The 19,056-nt window shown below is 56.6% G+C and overlaps 1 protein-coding gene across 4 annotated transcripts; it reads left to right on the forward strand.

Annotated features, from left to right (window-relative positions):
• Positions 1 to 652: 652 nt before the first annotated feature.
• On the forward strand, positions 653 to 18,735 carry RIPOR1 (RHO family interacting cell polarization regulator 1). Of its 4 annotated transcripts, none has more exons than XM_042920594.1 (22): positions 653 to 748; positions 8,905 to 9,031; positions 9,148 to 9,300; positions 9,473 to 9,551; positions 10,166 to 10,189; positions 10,285 to 10,338; positions 10,472 to 10,624; positions 10,726 to 10,789; positions 10,881 to 10,924; positions 11,002 to 11,127; positions 11,564 to 11,712; positions 11,788 to 11,917; positions 12,001 to 13,521; positions 13,601 to 13,722; positions 14,591 to 14,723; positions 14,983 to 15,118; positions 15,227 to 15,388; positions 15,657 to 15,815; positions 15,946 to 16,142; positions 16,233 to 16,316; positions 16,430 to 16,520; positions 16,662 to 18,735. In XM_042920594.1, the coding sequence occupies exons 2-22, from the start codon at positions 8,928 to 8,930 to the stop codon at positions 16,757 to 16,759; spliced, it is 3,783 nt and encodes a 1,260-aa protein (XP_042776528.1). In that variant the 5' UTR covers positions 653 to 748; positions 8,905 to 8,927; the 3' UTR covers positions 16,760 to 18,735. The 4 variants fall into 4 exon arrangements, with proteins under 4 accessions (XP_042776528.1, XP_042776529.1, XP_042776527.1 ...); XM_042920593.1 differs by lacking the exon at positions 653 to 748 and adding an exon at positions 7,943 to 8,087 and having other exon boundaries at positions 13,604 to 13,722; XM_042920592.1 differs by lacking the exon at positions 653 to 748 and adding an exon at positions 7,949 to 8,087.
• Positions 18,736 to 19,056: the final 321 nt, after the last annotated feature.

A 19,056-nucleotide genomic window follows, 5' to 3' on the forward strand; every position in this document is an offset into this window, starting at 1 on the left:
ACCCACTGGAGGGGAGAGTCAGTATTCCAGTCCCCTATTGGGAAGGACTGGCTCTGGCCCCCTTTGGCCAGCATGTGCCCCAAGCCCAGGTACCCAGACCCTCCCGCACTCTGTGAGCAAGGCCTGAGGCTCCCCAGAGCTAGTAACCAGTGAGTAGTGAATGCGCGGTCAAGTATCCAATGGCTAGGCTTCAGGACCCCTTGTTCCCGTCCCCGAAACTGGCCCTGATTCTTTCCTCCAACCAACCCAACCCAGCAGTGGCTGCTCCGGGATGGTCATAGATAGGAGGGCCTGAAAGATCTCTGGAGACCACAGATTCTGAGAAGGGGGATAGGCAAGCGGGGTTCTCCGGCGCACCCTGTTTTGGGATTTGCGTGGGAAGGAATGGGACTGGCTTTGCAAGCAGCTGCCCAATTCCCGCGAATCCCGAGCGCTAAGAACTCCCACCGCCCTAGCGTCGTCCAGGGCCCCGCCTCCCCGCAAGCTGGTGGACCCCGCGGGCCACTGGCCTGCCCCGTTACCCGAGAGGGCGGAGCGAGCCGTGGGCGCCTCCTTGGGTCCCGGAGCCTCCCGAGCGCAGTGGGTGGGGCCCAGCGGGAGGGGGAGGAGCGGGGTGACTGGGCGGCGGGCGACTGGCGGAGGGAGGGGCGGACGCCGGCGGCGGGGACAGCGGCAGCTGCGGCGCGACCAGGCCGGGAAGGGACGAGCGCACGGAGAGCTCGAGGTCCGCGCAGCCCAGCGCAGCCATGTGAGTGTCACCGCCGTTTCGGGGGGCCACGGGCCAGGCGGGGGTCGGATGCGGCGGTTCGGGTGCCTCCGCATCGGTCCCGGATCTGCTGCCCCGGCTGCGGCCCGGTCCCACGTCGCCCCATCCCCCGGACCCGGGCCGCGTTCCTCCCCTCCCCCCGGGCGCGGAGGACGCCCACAAAAGCCGCCGCCTTTGGGCCTGACGCGCGCCGCGCTGCCTTCTTCCCTCCCAAGGCAAGGCCCAGGCGGCCCTTGCCCCGGGGCTCTAGGGTGGGCCGGGCCTGAGGGCGGGCCCAAGACGCCTGTCTGGGCGCTGGCAAGGGCGCTCTCCGGGAGCCCCCGCTGTCCTCGCTGGGTGCGGGGAGGGGAAAGGATGAGCTGGGAATGGAGAGGGGGCGACGAGGGTTGCAGGCTAGCCTCGGAGATGAGCTAATCTTCCTGGACACACCGGCCGGCCTAAGCGGATTTGGGGCTCGGCCCGAGGTGGCCGATCCTGGCCTGTGGCCCGGCTCTTTGCCCAAGCGGCTGAAGCTGATCGCCTTGGCCGGGTGGGGGAACAGACCCTGTCCCTGGGAATGGGAGGCTGATGCATGGTCTCTGCAAGCAGCCAGGCTTGGGCACCCTGAAGAACTGTTTGGGGAAAGGAGCTGCCTACCAAGGCTAGGGATCTGGCTGTCTGCCCTCAGCACCCCCTGTCCTCCTCTCCCTGTTGAGGCCTCAGTCCAGCCAGTTCTACTGGATTAATCCTAATTCAGGTCCAGACTGGCTGGCAGAGCACCTACTGTGTGCAGTCTAAATATAACAAACATAACAATAAAGTTTCTCCTGTCACCATCTGTGGGACCTCACCCCGGGCCTGCAGCATTCAGCACCAGCACAGCTTTCTGAGGAGGGTTATGACAATCTGGCAGAGGCTGAAAAAGAGGCCCAGAGAGGTTAAGTAGTATTCTCAAGGTCACACAGCTGATTTAGGGAGAAATGGGAACTAGACCAAGACCTCAAACCTTGCCATTGCACTACCACCTTTGTGGCACAGAAGGGGTGTGGAAAAGGAGAATTAGAGAGTGAAGTACAAAATACTCCAGTGGGACAAGGAGGCTTGGCTTAGCTTCCACTTCCACCCACCCGTTCTGGGTCCTGTGAGGCAACAGCCAGAGATAGAGGCCTGGATTTGAGTGGGGGTGAGGAGAGCACGCAGGGGGCCAGGCTGGGTCCACCCTGGGTGGAAAGGCAGGTGAAGAGGGCGCGGCTCAGTCAACCCCTGCCTCTCACTGCAGCTAGGCTCGAGACTCCCGACCCTTCCAGGCCTGGCCCAGGGGAAGCCACTCGGCTTCCAGCGCGCCGCCAGCCACCAGCCTCCAGCCAGGGAATGTGACCAGCTGACCAGGGAGGGGGCCGGCAGGAAGTGAAGCCACCGGGAGTCTCTGCTTGGTTCCGGGGTGGGGGGTCCCAGGCCGCACGCACACCCCTCCCTCCGGCTCCGGCAGCTGCGGCATGACGTCAGCAGCCGGGTTTGGTGGCAGTCGCTATGGAGACAGGGACAGGTTCAGTAGGGACCCCATTCTCCTTGCAGCCTCCCCTTGCCCAGGCTATTTTTAGTGTCTGTTTACCTCTGTCTGGGGCAGCCCTGCTCCTGGGCGGGGCTAGATCGGGGACTCCTGGCTAGGCTGCTGGACCCTCCTGGCCTACCACTGAGCTGGGCAGTGCAGGTGGTGGGACCTCCTGTCCCACACAAGTGCACCACTTTTGGCATGTAGAGGGTTTTGGGGGCGGAGGAATCCGGGGCCATGCAGGCAGTCAGGGTTCCATTCCTTGCTGCCTGACGCTGGCTGTGCTGCTGGCCCCATAATCTTTGGGACCTGAGATCTGTCCCACGTCCAGAACAGACTTCAGGGTATGAGGCCAGCTTCCCCCCACCAGTTAAGGTGGGCCCTCTACTTAGCTCAGAGGAGCTCAGCAATTTTTCTTTTCTCCCCTGCAGCAGGGAAGACCCTGCCTCCACCCCCCTGAAATGGTCACTTAGACGGATATTCTGATGGTCATTTTGGCAAGAGTGTGGACCAACAATTACACATTGGTGGGACTAGGGAATTGGTAGCAGCAGAGCCCTAGTTAGAGAGAGAAAGAAAACTGTTGGGACAGTTAGCCTACTCCGAGTCTAGTCTACCCACTCAGTCCCAGAAGCCCAGGGGTCCTCACCCTACCCTATGCTCAGGGAGCAGAACTCTACTTGATGATATAATCATAAAGTGGGGGAAGGACAAAGAAAATTGTAAATGGAGTAGGGGAGTTAGGGTAGGCACAGACTTGAAATCTATCCCTCCAACAGCCCAGGATCTGCTCTTCCTGTGTCCCGGCAGCCCAGTTCACTCAGCTCCGAACTCATACTCAGCCCCGAACTCATACTCAGCCCCCTCCCCCATCTCTCTGGTGCGGGGCCCAGAGGGCACAGCAGTGAACCCAGCAAACAGGCCCCTGCTCCCAGAGTTCACAGTCTGGTTGGGAGACAGATGCTAAAGGAGAACTGACAACTGAACTATGTGGCTTCCAGGATCAGAGGAAGGAAGCTATGAGGCGCCTAAAAAGGAGGAACCAACCCAGGGCAGGAGGAGGAAGAACCCGTAGGGTAAAACTTGAAAAAGGAGAGGGAATTGGTAAGGCTGACAGTATGGGAAGAGGGTATAGGAGCAATGGAGGCTGCTGCTGAAAGGCTGAAGAGCCTTGTAGGTATCGAGAGAGGATCAGGGGCACCTGCGTGGCTCAGTTTGTTGAGCGTCTGAGCTCAGATCATGATCTCATGGTTCGTGGGTTCGAGCTCCTTGTCAAGCTGCCTGCTGACAGTGTGGAGTCTGCTTGGGATTCTCTCTCTCCCTCTCTCTCTGTCCCTCCCCTGCTCATGTGTTCTCTCTCTCTCTCTCTCTCTCTCTCTCAAAAATAAGTAAACATTAAAAAAAATTAACTATAGTAATAAAAAGAAAATTTTAGAAAAAAGAGAAAGGGTCACAGTAGCTGGAACAGAAAGACCATGAGAGAAGAAGGGGACTGAGTAGATCAGTGGTAGAAGGTATATGAGGGAAGGGACAGAGCCTGAAGGTTATTTGGGGTCATGTCAGAGAGCCTAGACTTTATCCCTAGAATAGGGGATCACCCATGGATGTTTTGCAAGAGGCAAAAGAGAGGGATGTTAGCACTTAAGAGTCCTGTGGTTGGACTGCCTGGATTTGAATCCTGACTCTACCACTTACCAGCTGTGTAATCTTGGGCACATTAATAATTGTTAACAATAACAGTTAATATTTGTTTTGTGTTTACAATGTGGCAGTGTGTCCACCCGAACTTCCCTACCCCACATACAATTTTCACTTGCCCAGATGCTCCCTACAAGTGCCTAGAAAGAGAACTATCTCATTTCATCTTCCCAGCAGCCCTGTGAGGCAGTTGCTGTTGTTGCTGTTGTTAGGCTTATTTAACAGAGGGGTATCTGAAGCCCAAAAAGGTTAAGAAATGCCTTGCCCAAGGTCACAGAGCTAGTTAGCCTCACGTTTCTCATCTGTGAGATGGGGCTAATAGGATTGACCCCATAAGGTTGTTACCAGAATTAAATGAGACGCTGTTTGTTAATTAAGCACAGTGCTTGGCCTATAGAAAGCACTTGACAAATCACAGTTTTTGGCACTGTCAGATGACTGGAATTTTAAGAAGAGCACTGTTGTTATTGAATAAAGTATGGGAGGGGGGTGTGCACCAGACTGGCTCAGTCGGTAGAGCATGAGACTCTTGCTTACTTACAAAAAAAAAAAAAAAGTAGGCAATCATGTAAAATAATGCTGGATACCCATAAACAAACAAACAAACAAACAAACAAACCAAAAATAATAGATCATTGTGGATTACAGTGGAGACAGAGAGCTGATTGGGAAGCTCCACTAGGGTTCTAGCTGAGAGTTGGTGACTGTTTGGACCCAATTTCTAGCTATGGGGATGGAGGTGAGGGGACAGATTCCAGAGCGTGTGGCTGAGTGGAGAGAGGTTGACTGGGAAGAGTCAAGTTTGAGAAGGAAATTGGTGAATCCAGCTTGAGGACTTCAAATTCAACACACCCCTAATAGCCCACTCTGCATTGTTGCTTAGCTTCTGGGGAGGCAACAAGCAGGCAGTTGGATATATAGGCCTGGTGCTCAGAAGAGCTGTTTGGGTGAGGAAGAGATAAGGAAGCTGGCGACATTTCGAGGGCACTGAGGTGTGGGAGATGTACCCAGCCCAAGAGTGAGGAGGATGAGGCCAATTCTGGGATGATGAGAAAGATGAGATCTTCTGTGGGAAAGTAAGATGTACAGCCAGAGAGATAGGTGGAAAACCGGGAGCATGTTGTTGCCTCTTGAAATTCAAGGAAAGAAAAGGCTCAAAGAAGAGAAAGAGAGCCACAAAGTGAAAAGCTTTACTGAGATCAAGCACGAGAAGGACTAAACCTTGGACACTGGATTCAGCAACAGGGAGGTCACTGGTGACCTTGTCCAGACCAGTCAGGGGAGTGGTGGGTGTGGAAGGTAGCCCAGGGTGGTAGAGGACTGCGTAGTTGTGGAGAGGAAATCAAGGTAGACATCTGTCTCTTCGAGAAATTTGATTATGAAAGGGCCAAATGGAGCGATGGATGGGGTCACTGGGAAGAGAAATGGGGTCCACAGAGGAATAATTTCTTGTTGGAGTTTTTTTTTTAATTTTTTTTTTTTAATGTGTATTTATGTTTGAGAGAGACAGAGACAGAGTGTGAGCGGGGGAGGGGCAGAGAGAAAGGGAGACAGAATCTGAAGCAGGCTCCAGGGTCTGAGCAAGCTGTCAGCACAGAGCCTGACGCAGCGCTCCAACTCACAAACTGCGAGATCATGACCTGAGCCGAAGTCGGACGCTTAACCGACTGAGCCACCCAGGCGCCCCTCTTGTTGGAGTTATTAAAGCCAACTTTATATTAAAAATATCTACAGAGAGGGTGAGCGTCCAAAGTGTACAGCTCAATCCATTTTCACAAGGGAACATACACCCATCTAGGACCAGGAAATAGAACCCAGATGAGGAAATATGGAACATTACCAGCCCCCTGGAAACCCTCTTGTGTCCCCTTCCAGTAACTACTCCCAAAGGGTAACTAGTATTCTGACTTCTATCACCATAGATGAGTTTTGCCTGTTTTTGAACTTCATATCAAGGGAACCATACATAGGTCCTCTCTTGTGGTATTGCTTCTTCTTTATGTCTGTAGGATTCATCCATATTTTTGTGTGCAGATGTATACTGTTCGTTCTTTTTGTTGTATAGCATTCCATTATCTACTGATGGGCATTTGGGTAGTTTCCAGGATTGTTTTAGTTTTTTATGGGCAAGTGACTTGAACTTGTTTAAGGCTTGCGGAGGAAGTCTGAAACACTCATTGTCTATGAGAAGGAAGAAAGATGAGTAGGGCCACACGTGAGGATTTCCTGGGTGGGAAATGAGAACCTGGCTGAGGTTGAGAGAATTGCTCTGTGGTTCCAGCTCAGCTGCTGTGCAAAGACCTCTGGCGGCTCCTGCCATTGTGTGCAGGTGTAGAGAAGGCAGGACATTGGGTCGCCCAGGGTTGTTTTCTGCCAGGTAGGAGAGAAGCACAGAGTGCTAGGCATATTAGCAGCAGGTGAGCTATGGAGTGTGGTGCCTGTGGATCTAGGCTGGGGAGAAGGATGTGCAGGGGAGAGAAGGATGTGCAGGGGAGAGAAGGATGTGCAGGGAAGAGAAGGTGGGAGGGAGCTGGCAGAGAGAAAGGAAGCAGAGGCCAATTGTGAGCTCTGTGCAGGATGGTGTCTGTGAAATTCCGGGCTGTATCTCTAGTGACTGGCACATGTTTGGCACAGAGTTGCCACTCAGTGAATAGTTGAATAAATGAGCTGAGGTTTCAAGAGGTCTCAGGTAGAAGACAGTGTAGGTGGGGGTGATGCAGAGAGTCTTAAGGTTGGCATCATTGTGGTTGCAATTTAGGAAAGGGGCACTCCAGAGCCGGTGGGGGGGGGGAGGTCAGTGTGGGGCGTGCAGACTGGGATGGGAGCAGAAAGGTCAGTGTGGGGCGTGCAATCCACAGGAATACATAGTTGCTAGTGTAGGGTGCAGAGCACCTGGTCTTCAAGGAGAGAGAGGAGGATAGCACATTTCAAACTGGGGTCCTTGGGTATCTTGCATCTGATTCTATAGGGGGGTGGTGGGCTTGTTGGAAATGCTGACCCCTGGGCCCACTCCAGCCTCTTGGGGAGAAAATAAGCAGAACTGAGCAACAAGGAGCAGGAGTATTTATGGGTTGAGGGAGCACCCAGCCCTTCCAATGCCCACTGGAGTTTGGGCATGATAGCCTCTATTCAGGCTGGAGGTGGATGAGGGAAACTCAAGGAAAAAATACTCAGGGTGGGAAAGGGCCAACACCAAGGGGATTCAGCCATGTGAGCCGGTGGCCAGAAGGATGGGGGCCTCGCCGTAGGATGCAGCTTCTACCAGAGAGGTAGCCCTGGCTGGGCACTGGGACCTGATCCTCTTCCCTAGGGCCTGAGGGTGGGGAGGATGTGCCTAGAATGATCACCTCCTCTGTGGATGGGGTAGTGCATGGGCTATGGGACTCTGAACCCAGTTCCTTCTCTGCTTCCTTCTTGGGGCAGCAACACATAATATGAGCTTGGTCCAGTCCCACACTTTTAGCCTCTTTCTCTTCCCAGCTTCCCAGACCCCTCATGCTCAGTGCCTGACTCTGCCCTCTATTGGCACAGGCCATCCACTCGGCACCCACAGTCCTTCCTTCTACTCCCTCAGCCCCACTTTCCAGTCTGCATACTCAGAACCCCAACTCCCAGCCTTGTGTGTGCTCAGCCCTCTAATACCCCTCAACAGCCACTCTACGAGCCCCTTATTCTAACTGCATCCAATCCAGCCTCCGCTCAGGGTCTTCATTCTGTTTATCCCTCCTTATTCACCGCCGGGCTCAATTCCCTTTACCCAAACTCCGAACCCCACCTGAGAAGACCCACTTCAGTATCCTCCCCGAAGGGAGCCCCCAGTACCCCTCCCAGAGGCCGCTCAGTCTGAGCGGTGCCCCCGCCCAGTGGTCCAGCCGGTCCCGCCCATCCCGGCGGGCTGAGTCAGGCGGCAGGAACTGGGCGGGGGGCGGCGCCGGGAGGAGCTGAAGCCCGAGCCAGAGTCGCTGGGAGCAAGCGCGGAGCCCAGCTCGACCAGCACCTAGTGGCCCTGGGCCTGTGGGGACGTAGGGGTGGGAGGGCAAACGCAGGGGGTGGGGAGCTGTCCTGGATCTACCATGAGTGCCAAGAAGAGAGGTAGGACCCGGCCTGAGGCTGCGATGGCTGCGAGGCTGGCCCCAGGGGGTGCGGGCTGGACTCTGGGGGACAGGGGCACGTGTTTCGCCGGATCTGGGTGGGGGTCTGCGGAGGATCCCTTCCCGCTAAGGGCGCGGGCGAAGGAGTCCATCTATGACTAAGTTTCCAGGCCTGAGCCGCAGGAAAGTGGAGGAGGCAGGGCACTTCTTGTCGCTGCCCCCGACTCTGGGAATCCCCAGGCTGCTGGGCTCTGGCATCCCCGGTGGGGGCTGGAGGGGAGCAGTTTACACGGGGCGGGAGGGTCGCGGGAGCCAACCTCGGGCCTGCCGGGCCTGTTGGGCAGCTCCGCTAGGCTCAGAGCGTTCACCTCGCCAGGTGACCTCCCGCAGCCTCGCGGGGTTGGAGCGCGGGAGCTCCTGGTCACTGTTGCGGAGATAGGGGGTGAGGTCAGGGGCAGGGCTGGGGAGCCCGCCCCGCCCCCGGGTAAACAAGCGCTTCCGCACATTCTTCATGCGCCCCGCCCCTTTCCTGCCCCTTCCCAGCCAGGGGCGGGGGAGGGGGGTCCCCGCGCGACCCCCCTTCCTGCCCCGGGACAGGCGGAGCCTGCACCTCTGCAGGAAGTGGGGGCCGAGCCCAGGCCACGCTGAGTCCGAGGCCGAGTCGCCCGGCCGCCCTGTCATTAGTGCTGGGGCCGGCAGGGTTGTCGGACTCCCGGCGTCAGGCGGTATCCGGCTGGACTAAGATACAGAGGCTGGGCCTCCGGAGGGGGCTTCAAAAGCCTGACTGGCGCTGGACACCCGCCCTCGCCACCCCCCAGGGAGCCCCGCGCGGACTCATTCCATGATGTCCCTGTCGGTGCGGCCGCAGCGCCGCCTGCTCAGCGCCCGGGTCAATAGGAGCCAGTCCTTCGCAGGCGTCCTCGGCAGCCAGGAGCGGGGCCCCAGGTACGCAGCAGAGCGGGGCTAATGGGGTCAAGCGAGTGTGACGGGGCTGGAGCTGGGTGTGCAGTGAGGGATTGGGGATCCTTCTCGTACCTTTCTGAGTGTGGCCTCTTCTCCAGGAGCTTCCCGGCCTTCAGTCCCCCGGGGCCCCCACGGAAGCCCCCAGCGCTCTCCCGAGTGTCCAGGATGTTTTCCGTGGCGCACCCAGCCCCTAAGGTCCCACAGCCTGAGCGGCTGGACCTGGTGTACACTGCGCTCAAGCAGGGCCTGACGTAAGGAACGCCTCCCAATGCCTTATCCCAGGACTCCTCCCTAAGCCCTCATCCCCTTCCTGCTAGTAGGAGCCTTCCCCAGTCTCCTATCTTCTTTCCACTGCTTGCTTGTACCCTGGGCAGCTGGAGGCTGGAAAGGTAAGCTAATTCTTGCAGTCACTCCTTTCCCCAGGGCCTATTTGGAAGTGCACCAGCAGGAACAGGAGAAACTCCAGGGACAGATTAGGGAGTCCAAGAGGAATTCCCGGCTGGTAAGTAAAGGGTTGACAAGGATGCCCTGGATTTAGCCCAGTTGTGACTAGAATACGGGATATCAGGAAAGGCTGGGCAGGTTTCTAGCCCCACCTTCCCCAGGTTTTGTACACTTTCTGTCTGGGACTCAGTATCTGCCCATTGGAGCTTTCAGTGGGGTGGGTCAGACCCCCCCCTCAGACGTGATGACAGGAAACTATATTGTAGTAATTCTGATAGAGAGTCATGGTTCTTCTCTGGAAACAGGTCAGGGCTTCCCAGAGCAGGAAACGCTTCTGCTGGGTCTTGAAGAATAGGAGTTCCCTGGTAGAGGGAACCTCTTCCTAGGGGTTGCAGGAAAGGGAGTGGGCCCGGGGAAGGGATCCCAGGGGAAGAGATGGGGGGATGGGTATGGGAGGGGTCTTGAGGACCAGACCCTATGTCACTAACATGCACCTAAGGCCAGGCATGAGGGAAGATGGGTCAGTCCATACTTTGACTGGAGTGGCTGTGGCCTGCGGTATGAGGGGGAGGAAGGCTGTGAAAGAGGAGTTAGATGGGCCTGGGTAGACATGTGCCCCTGCTGGAATACTTCCCATGCCTCCTAAGTGTCCCCTCTCATCTTCCCCCGCAGGGCTTCCTGTATGACTTGGATAAGGTAAGTGTGTAGGGAATGGTAACAGAAGAGTTTGGCTCACTGGGGAGGGTAAGGGCTTGGGGCCTCCGGCCCCTCCTGACATACCTCTCCCTCAGCAAGTCAAGTCCATTGAACGCTTCCTGCGACGGTTGGAGTTCCATGCCAGCAAGGTATATGTGCAGCATGCACATGTGTGCAGTGTGCACACAAGGCGGGTGGGAGATAGGGGGATGCTAGGTCCTGTGTGAGCAACCCCAGTAGTGAGTTTCAATTCCCCCAATATCACCCCACTCACCTGCCCAGATTGATGAGCTGTATGAAGCATACTGTGTTCAGCGGCGTCTCCGGGATGGTGCCTACAACATGATCCGTGCCTACAGCACTGGGTCTCCAGGGAGCCGAGAGGCCCGGGACAGCCTGGCCGAAGCCACTCGAGGGCATCGCGAGTACACAGAGGTGAGGGATGGGTGTCCAGAAGGCAGAGGCACAGGGTATAGCAGAGCTGGTGAGAGAGGACTGGTTCTTGATCCGCTCTTGTCCCTGCCCACCCCTCCCAGAGCATGTGTCTGCTGGAGAGTGAGCTGGAAGCACAGCTGGGCGAGTTCCATCTCCGGATGAAAGGTACTAAGTGATGGGGACAGACTGGTGCTAGGGAGAGGGGATTGTGTGCCTGAGACCCCTCACCATGGCTCATCTCCTCCTCTACTCCTAGGGCTGGCTGGCTTCGCCAGGCTGTGTGTGGGGGATCAGTATGAGGTATGAGAATGGCAAGGAAGGGCTGGAATGAGAGGGTCACAACACCAGGGGCTGCCTCATCTTGCCTGTTCACCTAGATCTGCATGAAATATGGGCGTCAACGCTGGAAACTACGGGGCCGAATTGAGGGTAGCGGAAAGCAGGTGTGGGACAGCGAGGAAACCGTCTTTCTTCCTCTGCTCACGGAATTCCTGTCTATCAAGGTGATGCGTCTGCCCAGGACCACAGGTCAAATGATCCTGTGACTCCTTGACCCGTGAACCCCTCATGACCCTAAGACCCTTACCCTGTAACTCCCAGCTGGCTTCATGGCTCTGTGAATATGTAATCCCCATGTCCTTCATAACTCTGTGATTTTCTTATGATCTTTTAATCTTGTAAATATTTGACTCCCTAAACCCTCATGAGACTGTGACCCCCATGGCCACAATGACCTTAGACCTTTGCAATCCACATGCTCCCAGGATGCTTCAATCCTCCATGGCCTCATCACTCAGAGAATTCCAATCCCTGCAACCTTGTCATAGCCCTATGACCCTGTGACTATCACATAACGTCTATGCATATTCAGACCTCTGATCTCCCACAACCTCATGATCCCTATACCCTTGTGACCTTATGATGCATTCTTGGCTACAGGTGACAGAACTGAAGGGTCTGGCCAACCATGTGGTTGTAGGCAGTGTCTCCTGCGAGACCAAGGACCTGTTTGCTGCCCTGCCCCAAGTTGTGGCTGTGGACATCAATGACCTCGGCACCATCAAGCTCAGCCTGGAAGTCACATGGAGGTTGGTGTTGTTGAGTGGCTTGGGGACAGGACCAAGGGGCCTGTGGCACCTGCTAAAAGCCTCTTACCTCCCCAGCCCTTTCGACAAGGATGACCAGCCCTCAACTGCTTCCACTGTCAACAAGGCCTCCACAGTCACCAAACGCTTCTCCACCTATAGCCAGAGCCCACCAGACACGCCCTCACTTCGGGAACAGGCCTTTTATGTGAGTCACAGGCCAGGCTTAGGCCCCACCATCCTCCAGGGGCTCCCTGGGGTGGTCCTGAAGCACCCTTTCCTCTCTCCCAGAATATGCTGAGGCGGCAGGAGGAGCTGGAGAATGGGACGGCATGGTCCTTGTCATCCGAATCTTCAGACGACTCATCCAGCCCCCAGCTTTCAGGCATTGCCCGCCACTCTTCAGCTCCCAGGCCTCTGGTGCAGCAACCTGAACCTCTGCCCATTCAAGTCACCTTCCGTAGGCCTGAGACCCCCACCTCTGCACCTGTGGATGAAGAGCGGATCATGGCCCCTGCCCTGGCCAATGGCCATGCCCCCTATAGCCGGACTCTGAGCCACATCAGTGAGGCCAGTGTGGATGCTGCCTTGGCTGAGGCTTCTGTGGAGGCTCTGGGCCTAGAATGCTTAGCTCAGGGACCTAGCCTGCCTGCACACCTAGATCCCACCCATGGGGAGCAACCTGGTCCTGTCCCTCCTGCTGTGGACCCGTGCCATTCTGCCACAAGCCTTACCCTCAGTACAACAGGCCCCACCCACATATCTACAGACCCTGCTTTGTCTGCACACCTAGATTTGGTTCACAAGATCACAGACTCTAGCCCTTCTGAACTGCCAGGCCCTACCCACACCATCAGAGGATCTACCTATAATGACATCAGCCTTACCCAAAGTGCTCCAAGCCTCACTCATATTACCACAGCTTCTACCCACAAGCCCATGGTCTCTACCCTCACCACTACAAGCCCTACTCCCAGTGCCACAGCCCCAGTCCAGACCACCACAAGTCCCACCCACAAGCCAATGCTTTGCACCCTCACTACTGAAGGTCCTACCACCAATACTACAGGCCCAGTCCAGACCACCACAAGCCCCATCCACACTACAACAAGCCCTACCCATACCACTGCAAGCCTCACCCAAACCACTATAAGCTCTGCCCACACTACTGCAAGCCCCACCCATGCCACTATAAGCCCCACCCATGCCACTACAAGCCCCACCCATGCAAGTACAAGCCCTGCTCACAAAGCCAGGATGTCAACTCACACCACTACGAGTCCTACCCCCAAGGCTAAGGACCCAGTCCAGACCACTAGGAGCCCCACCCATCCTGTCACAAGCCCCACCCTTATAACTGTAAGCTCTTCCACTTTTCTAGACCATGCCATGCTTCCCAGCTCCTCTGCAAAGGCAGACCCTACCCTCCCAGGCACCAACACCCAGTCCTGTAGCTACCCATTTTCCACTCCTTGCACTCAGGCAGACCCCGTAGCCCCCAGCCCCTCCTACCCAAGTCCTGCCTGTTCCAGTTGCGAACCCCTCACAAGTCCATCCCCAGATTCCCCAGAACCGGACCTTCAGAGTCCAAGTCCCCCTCTCTCACCCGTAGCCCCTGTGGCCCAGCATTTAGACCTTAGCCTGGCTGTGGCCACTCAGGCCCCAGTTCCAGGAGCAGCTGGAGGGGCTGGGGATAGGAGGCTGGAAGAGGCACTAGGGGCCCTAATGGCTGCCCTGGATGACTATCGTGGCCAGTTCCCTGAGCTGCAGGGCCTAGAGCAGGAGGTGACCCGGCTGGAGAGTCTGCTCATGGTAAGGAGGGCCAGGTGGGCTGCAGCAGGGAGGGCAGCAAGGCAGTGGGCGGTAGCACTGACTCCCTTCCCAACCCCAGCAGAAACAAGGCCTCACTCGCAGCCGGGCCTCCAGCCTTAGTATCACTGTGGAGCATGCCCTGGAGAGCTTCAGCTTCCTCAATGAGGATGAAGATGAAGACATCGATAGTCCTGGAGACAGGTGAGGGGGAAGAGGTGAGGGGAGTGCCAAGTGAAGGGGAAAGGCCAGAAAGGGGAACAGGTGAGGTGGAGCCAGGTAGAGCACACAAGGAGAGTGGCAAGACTGGAGGTGGCAGGAGGGGATACACTTGCCAGCAGGTGCATCTGTGTTTGACACCCCCACCCCTCACCCCATGTAGTCCTCATGTGTCCCTGATGCCTGTTTCCAACCCCATCTGTATCCCCAGTGCTTCTGACCTCCCTCCTTCTGGTCCAGGCAATGCCTGCCTCTCCTGCTGGTCCCCATCAGCTTGTGATCCTCCAGCTCCTCCTCTTTCCCTTGGACTCACCTTGGACCTACCCTATGAACAAGCCCTTTTGGTGCCTCTCCATGCACCCTGGGTCCCTCAGCACCAGCCCCCTCTGTCTCAACCCAGGTTTTCCCCGAGAACCCAGCCCCTTGGCTCTCTGTCCCAGAGTGGCCTTTGCCAATTCCTGGTTAAGAGTCCTGCCTGGCCTGTCCTCTCTCTGCTGCTGCCCAGGTTAGGGCCCTGTGCCCTGAACCCTTTGGGCCACAATCCCTTGGAGTCCACATTATATAGACCATCCCGCCTGCAACCCTACTCCCAGCCATCCCAACCCCGGCGGCCCTGGTGGTCCCAGAAGTTGTAGCTGGAGGTGGGAAAAGACAGACGAACCCTGGAGACCCCCACTAACACCTGTTGGTCGTAGTCTCTTCCTCCTTCTAGAAGTCCTCCGTGAACTTACCCATTGTCTGTTGTCTGTGTATCGTCTGCTCTTCCATTCTGGGGGGGGACCTTAATAAAAATAAACTGTTGACCACATGATGATGTGTGCTCCTGGGGTGGTTGACCCCCTTTTTCTCTCAGGCCCCCAAACAGCCTGGAGCCTGGGGCTGAGGACAGCCTCGACTTACCCAGTGCCCGCCCCCTCAGCACGGAGTGTCCAGCTCTGGACGCTGCCTTGGTCCAGCACCTGTACCACTGCAGCCGCCTCCTGCTGGTGAGGCTAGTGGTATTCTCCACACCCTCCTTTTGTAATCCCCTACCCCAGGGAGCCCTGCACTTCAATACTGACCCTCCATGCCTCCTCTGACTTCCACTCCCCACTGCCCCAGGGCTCTAGCATTTGGCTCTTGCTGAGTGGAACACCTCCCATACTCTGGCTTCCCCCATCCTCTCCATGCATGCTGGGACTTGTAGTCCCTGGGCTCCACCCTCCCCAAGCTTCATCCTGAGATAAGGCCATCCCTATTCTCCAGAAACTGGGCACATTTGGGCCCCTGCGCTGCCAGGAGGCATGGGCCCTGGAGCGGCTGCTGAGGGAAGCCAGAGTGCTAGAGGCCGTATGTGAGCTTAGCAGACGATGGGAAGTCCCTGCCACCTCTGCCCAGGAAGGTAAGGGCTCTGTCTGCCCTGAAGCTCCTCCCTTACCTAGCCCCATCTGCAAGCCTGTCTGCCCACCTGCCTGCTCTGTTGCTGATGGTTGTCTGCACCTCCTCGTAGTGGTGCAGTTCTCAGCCTCTCGGCCCAGCTTCCTCACCTTCTGGGACCAGTGCACAGAGGGACTCAGCCCCTTCATCTGCCCCGTAGAGAGAGTGCTCCTCACCTTCTGCAATCAATACAGTGCCCGTCTCTCCCTGCGCCAGCCAGGCCTAGCTGAGGCTGGTGAGTGGGCTGCCTACCTGCCCCCTCTTACCTCCTTTGTTGGATTCCTAGTGACGGGATCTCAGGAAAAGCCAGGTCAGCCTACACAGACCTGCTGAGCTGAGCAGTGGGAGGAAATAATGAAGGCTTGTTTCTTTGCATGGAAGGACCCAGAAGGGTAGGGTTTGGATGGGGGGGCCCCTGGACCTGAACCTGGGATGGGAGCACTCTTCCCTCTAAGGGTCTGGCTCCACCCAAACCCTGAGGCTTGCAGCACTGCCTCCCACAGTGTGTGTCAAGTTCCTGGAGGATGCCCTGGGGCAGAAGCTGCCCAGGAGGCCCCAGACAGGCCCTGGAGAGCAGTTCACCATCTTCCAGTTCTGGAGTTATGTCGAAGCCTTGGACAGCCCCTCTATGGAGGCCTATGTGACTGAGACCGCCGAGGAGGGTGAGCCAGAGGCCCTGATCACAAAGTGGCCTGACTCTGTGGGTGTGGATGAGAACATGAGTATACAAGACCCTACCCCACAACGTTCCTTGCCCTGCTACCTTGTCCCAACTCTCCTTTCTTCTTTCAGTGTTACTGGTGCGGAATTTGAATTCAGATGACCAAGCTGTTGTGCTGAAGGCCCTGAGGTTGGCTCCTGAGGGGAGACTGCAAAGGGATGGGCTTCGGGCCCTCAGCTCCCTGCTTGTCCATGGCAACAACAAGGTCATGGCTGCTGTCAGCACCCAGCTCCGGAGCCTGTCACTGGGCCCCGTCTTTAGGGAAAGGGTGAGAGTCAGGCAGGCCCTTCTTGAGGAAAAGGCTTGGGGTCCCAGGCTCCCAGTGTCTGGCTAAGTCTGCCCTCCCACCCTTACCCAGGCCCTACTGTGCTTCCTGGACCAACTCGAGGATGAGGATGTACAGACAAGAGTGGCTGGTTGCCTGGCCCTGGGCTGCATCAAGGTAATGCCTGCCAACCCCTGCACTTCATGCCCCTTCCAGTTCCCCCAGCCCTGGGCTGTGGGCCTTTCCCACCTGCTCCACTGGGCCCACCTCAATGTTCCCTCCCCCGGTAGGCTCCTGAGGGCATTGAGCCCCTGGTGTACCTGTGCCAAACAGACACAGAAGCTGTGAGGGAAGCCGCTCGACAGAGCCTGCAACAGTGTGGTGAGGCTGGGGGATGGGAGATACAGGTCAAATAGAGTTCCATAACAGTTTGACTGATGGGAGTAGGAGTGAGTGGAGTCACGGATGGGAGGGCCGAGATGGGGCTAGGATCGCTCCTAACCCCATCCTTACCCATTACAGGGGAAGAGGGACAGTCTGCCCATCGACGGCTGGAGGAATCACTGGACGCCCTGCCCCGCATCTTTGGGCCTGGCAGCATGGCCAGCACAGCATTCTAAATTTCCTACCCACTGGCTTCCAGTGCCCCTTCCTCTCACTTTCAGGGCTCACCAGGCACTGGCAGGGAGGGTGAGGGCTGGCTCCAGACACCTCTCCCCCACAGATTCCTATCATTGAAAATCTAATATATTCTTCTGTTGCCCTTGGGTTGGTAGAGTCAGTGCCTGCAGTCAAGTGCCTCCCAGCCTCGGCTCAGCACACTTGCCACAAATCAGTGTCCTGCCACATCCCTTGGTTTTATATTTTATTTACAGAGTTTTACAGAAAATAAAAAAGCAAAATGCCTTTCCTACATGGCCTGGCCTGGTGCATTCCTGACCCTCTGCTCCAGCACTCTCTGGCTATGGCCCTTCCTGACCCTGGTCTATCTGCATTCCAACTGTGTTTTGGCCCTGGAAATTCAGGTGGAAGAGAGCCCAGAGACTGAAACTGGGGTTGCAAAACAGCAGAGGAAGAGGGTAGTGGGTATTGTTGAGGAGGTCCAGTTTGGATGCTTGGGGGTGCCCTGGGCCTGGAAGCTATGGGTCCAGGCTGGAGCTGAACTGTGGAGTTGACCTAGAGAAAGCCCAAAGGTCCCAGTCCTGAGAGTGGCTCACTAGCAGCTAGCATGAGGTAGCCTGCAGACAGAGGAAGCTGGCAGGATAAGGCACGGTAAGAGCGTGAGCTTTTGGCCAAAAGGGGGCAGCAGAATCCCATCAAGGAACACGAGGCTTCTGGGTCTTCTCTCGGCTCAGGCAGCTTCCTACGGAGGTGGCTGAGCTGAACCCAAGGAGCTCCTTGGGGGCTGGGTAGTAAGAGAGAGGAGATTCTTGCAGAGGGGAAGAGCTGGGGCCTAGGAGGCAGGAAACTCAGGCAGCTGCCCTGTGATACTAAACAGCAAGTCCTTTCTCTCCCCAAGCTGCCTCTCCTCTCTGTAATAACAAATCTGACTGAACCCTGTGCGCTGCCCCCAGGCCCCCCAACAGGCAGACTGCTGCTTCGGGAGGCAGGGCTCCAGGGAAAGGACTCACATCTTCCTAAAGCTACCTGGCACGTGAGTGTGTTAACCCCAGAAGGTTAAGAATTCTATGGGGGGGGGGGTGGAATTTCAGAATGGCGGGCCTGTTTCAAAGAGGGCCCGAGGGAGGCCCACACCCAAGGCTGGACAAACAGGCTCTCTACCTTTCCTCTGTCCCTCCAGAGCTTTCATCATCCAGGGGCAAGGGAAACAAGGACTTCCCTACTCCCTGAACCCACTCTGTTGTGGTGCCTGTGGTGGTAGCACAGCAGTGTGACACTGGGGAAAGTGTGTGTGCCTGCACTCTAGAGGAGCCAATGAGGTGCCAATAGTCCCCCGGGGGGAGGTGGGGGAGGGGTGACCCAGATCCCCAAGGGAGCCCTGCTCCCCAGTGTTTTAGAGCTGTGTATGAGGAGGTTAGGCTGGGCCCTTAACCACCTGCTGGGGAAGCCAAGCTGAGCAGAAAAAACGGCCAACAGGAAGGAGCACAGGAAACACCTGTGTGTGGATACAGGTGTCTCATTCCAGAAGCGTCGGGGCTGGAGTGGGGGTGGTGGCAGGCAGACAGCCCTCAGCACATGACACAGCTCTATGCTCCCTCTATAACTATGAAGGGTGGCATGGAGGGATGGTGGATGTTGTGCAGCTCAGCTTTTTGGATGGTTGGCTAGGGTGGCAGGGGGTGGAGAAAGCAAACAAGTGATAGAGACCAAGCCAGCACCCAAAGTTGGCCACAGTTTGGGCCTGCCCCAAGAGCCCCTATAGGAAGAGTACAGTCCCAGAACCACCCCAGGGAGCCTATCAGGCCTGAGGTCCCACAAGAGTCCCACTAGTGGGGCAGGACTATCCACTTGGATCCAAATTTTAGCCTGTGTGGTCAGGAAAGAGGAAGTGAACATTCACTGGCCAGGTCCTGGGAAAGTGCAGACAGGGGTGACTGGGCCAGGATGAGCTCACAGCTCAATCCACAGGAGAGCACAGGGCCTGGGCAAGAAGTAGAGGATGGAAAAATATCATCCCAACCAAGGGTTAAATGAAGCAGTCACCAAAAATCTGAGCAGCCTGCTTTCCAATGCTGAGAAGGGATAGGGCCCCTAACTCTGTCCTTTACAAGGAGAGTCCCAAGGCCAGAGCCTAGTATTCAGCTCTAGCTGAGGGTGAGTGTGAGGGTCAGGATGAGCAGGAGCCAGAATTAGGGCACTGTGAGCACAGCCAGGTACAGGTGAAGGACTATCAAGACCAAAGCAAAAAAAAGTCTCAGGCCTTTGTCCCATCAAGCCTACCTAGCTTAGAGCAGTG

The sequence above is a fragment of the Panthera leo genome, chromosome E2, assembly GCF_018350215.1.
Source record: "Panthera leo isolate Ple1 chromosome E2, P.leo_Ple1_pat1.1, whole genome shotgun sequence".
Classification (NCBI taxonomy): domain Eukaryota; kingdom Metazoa; phylum Chordata; class Mammalia; order Carnivora; family Felidae; genus Panthera; species Panthera leo.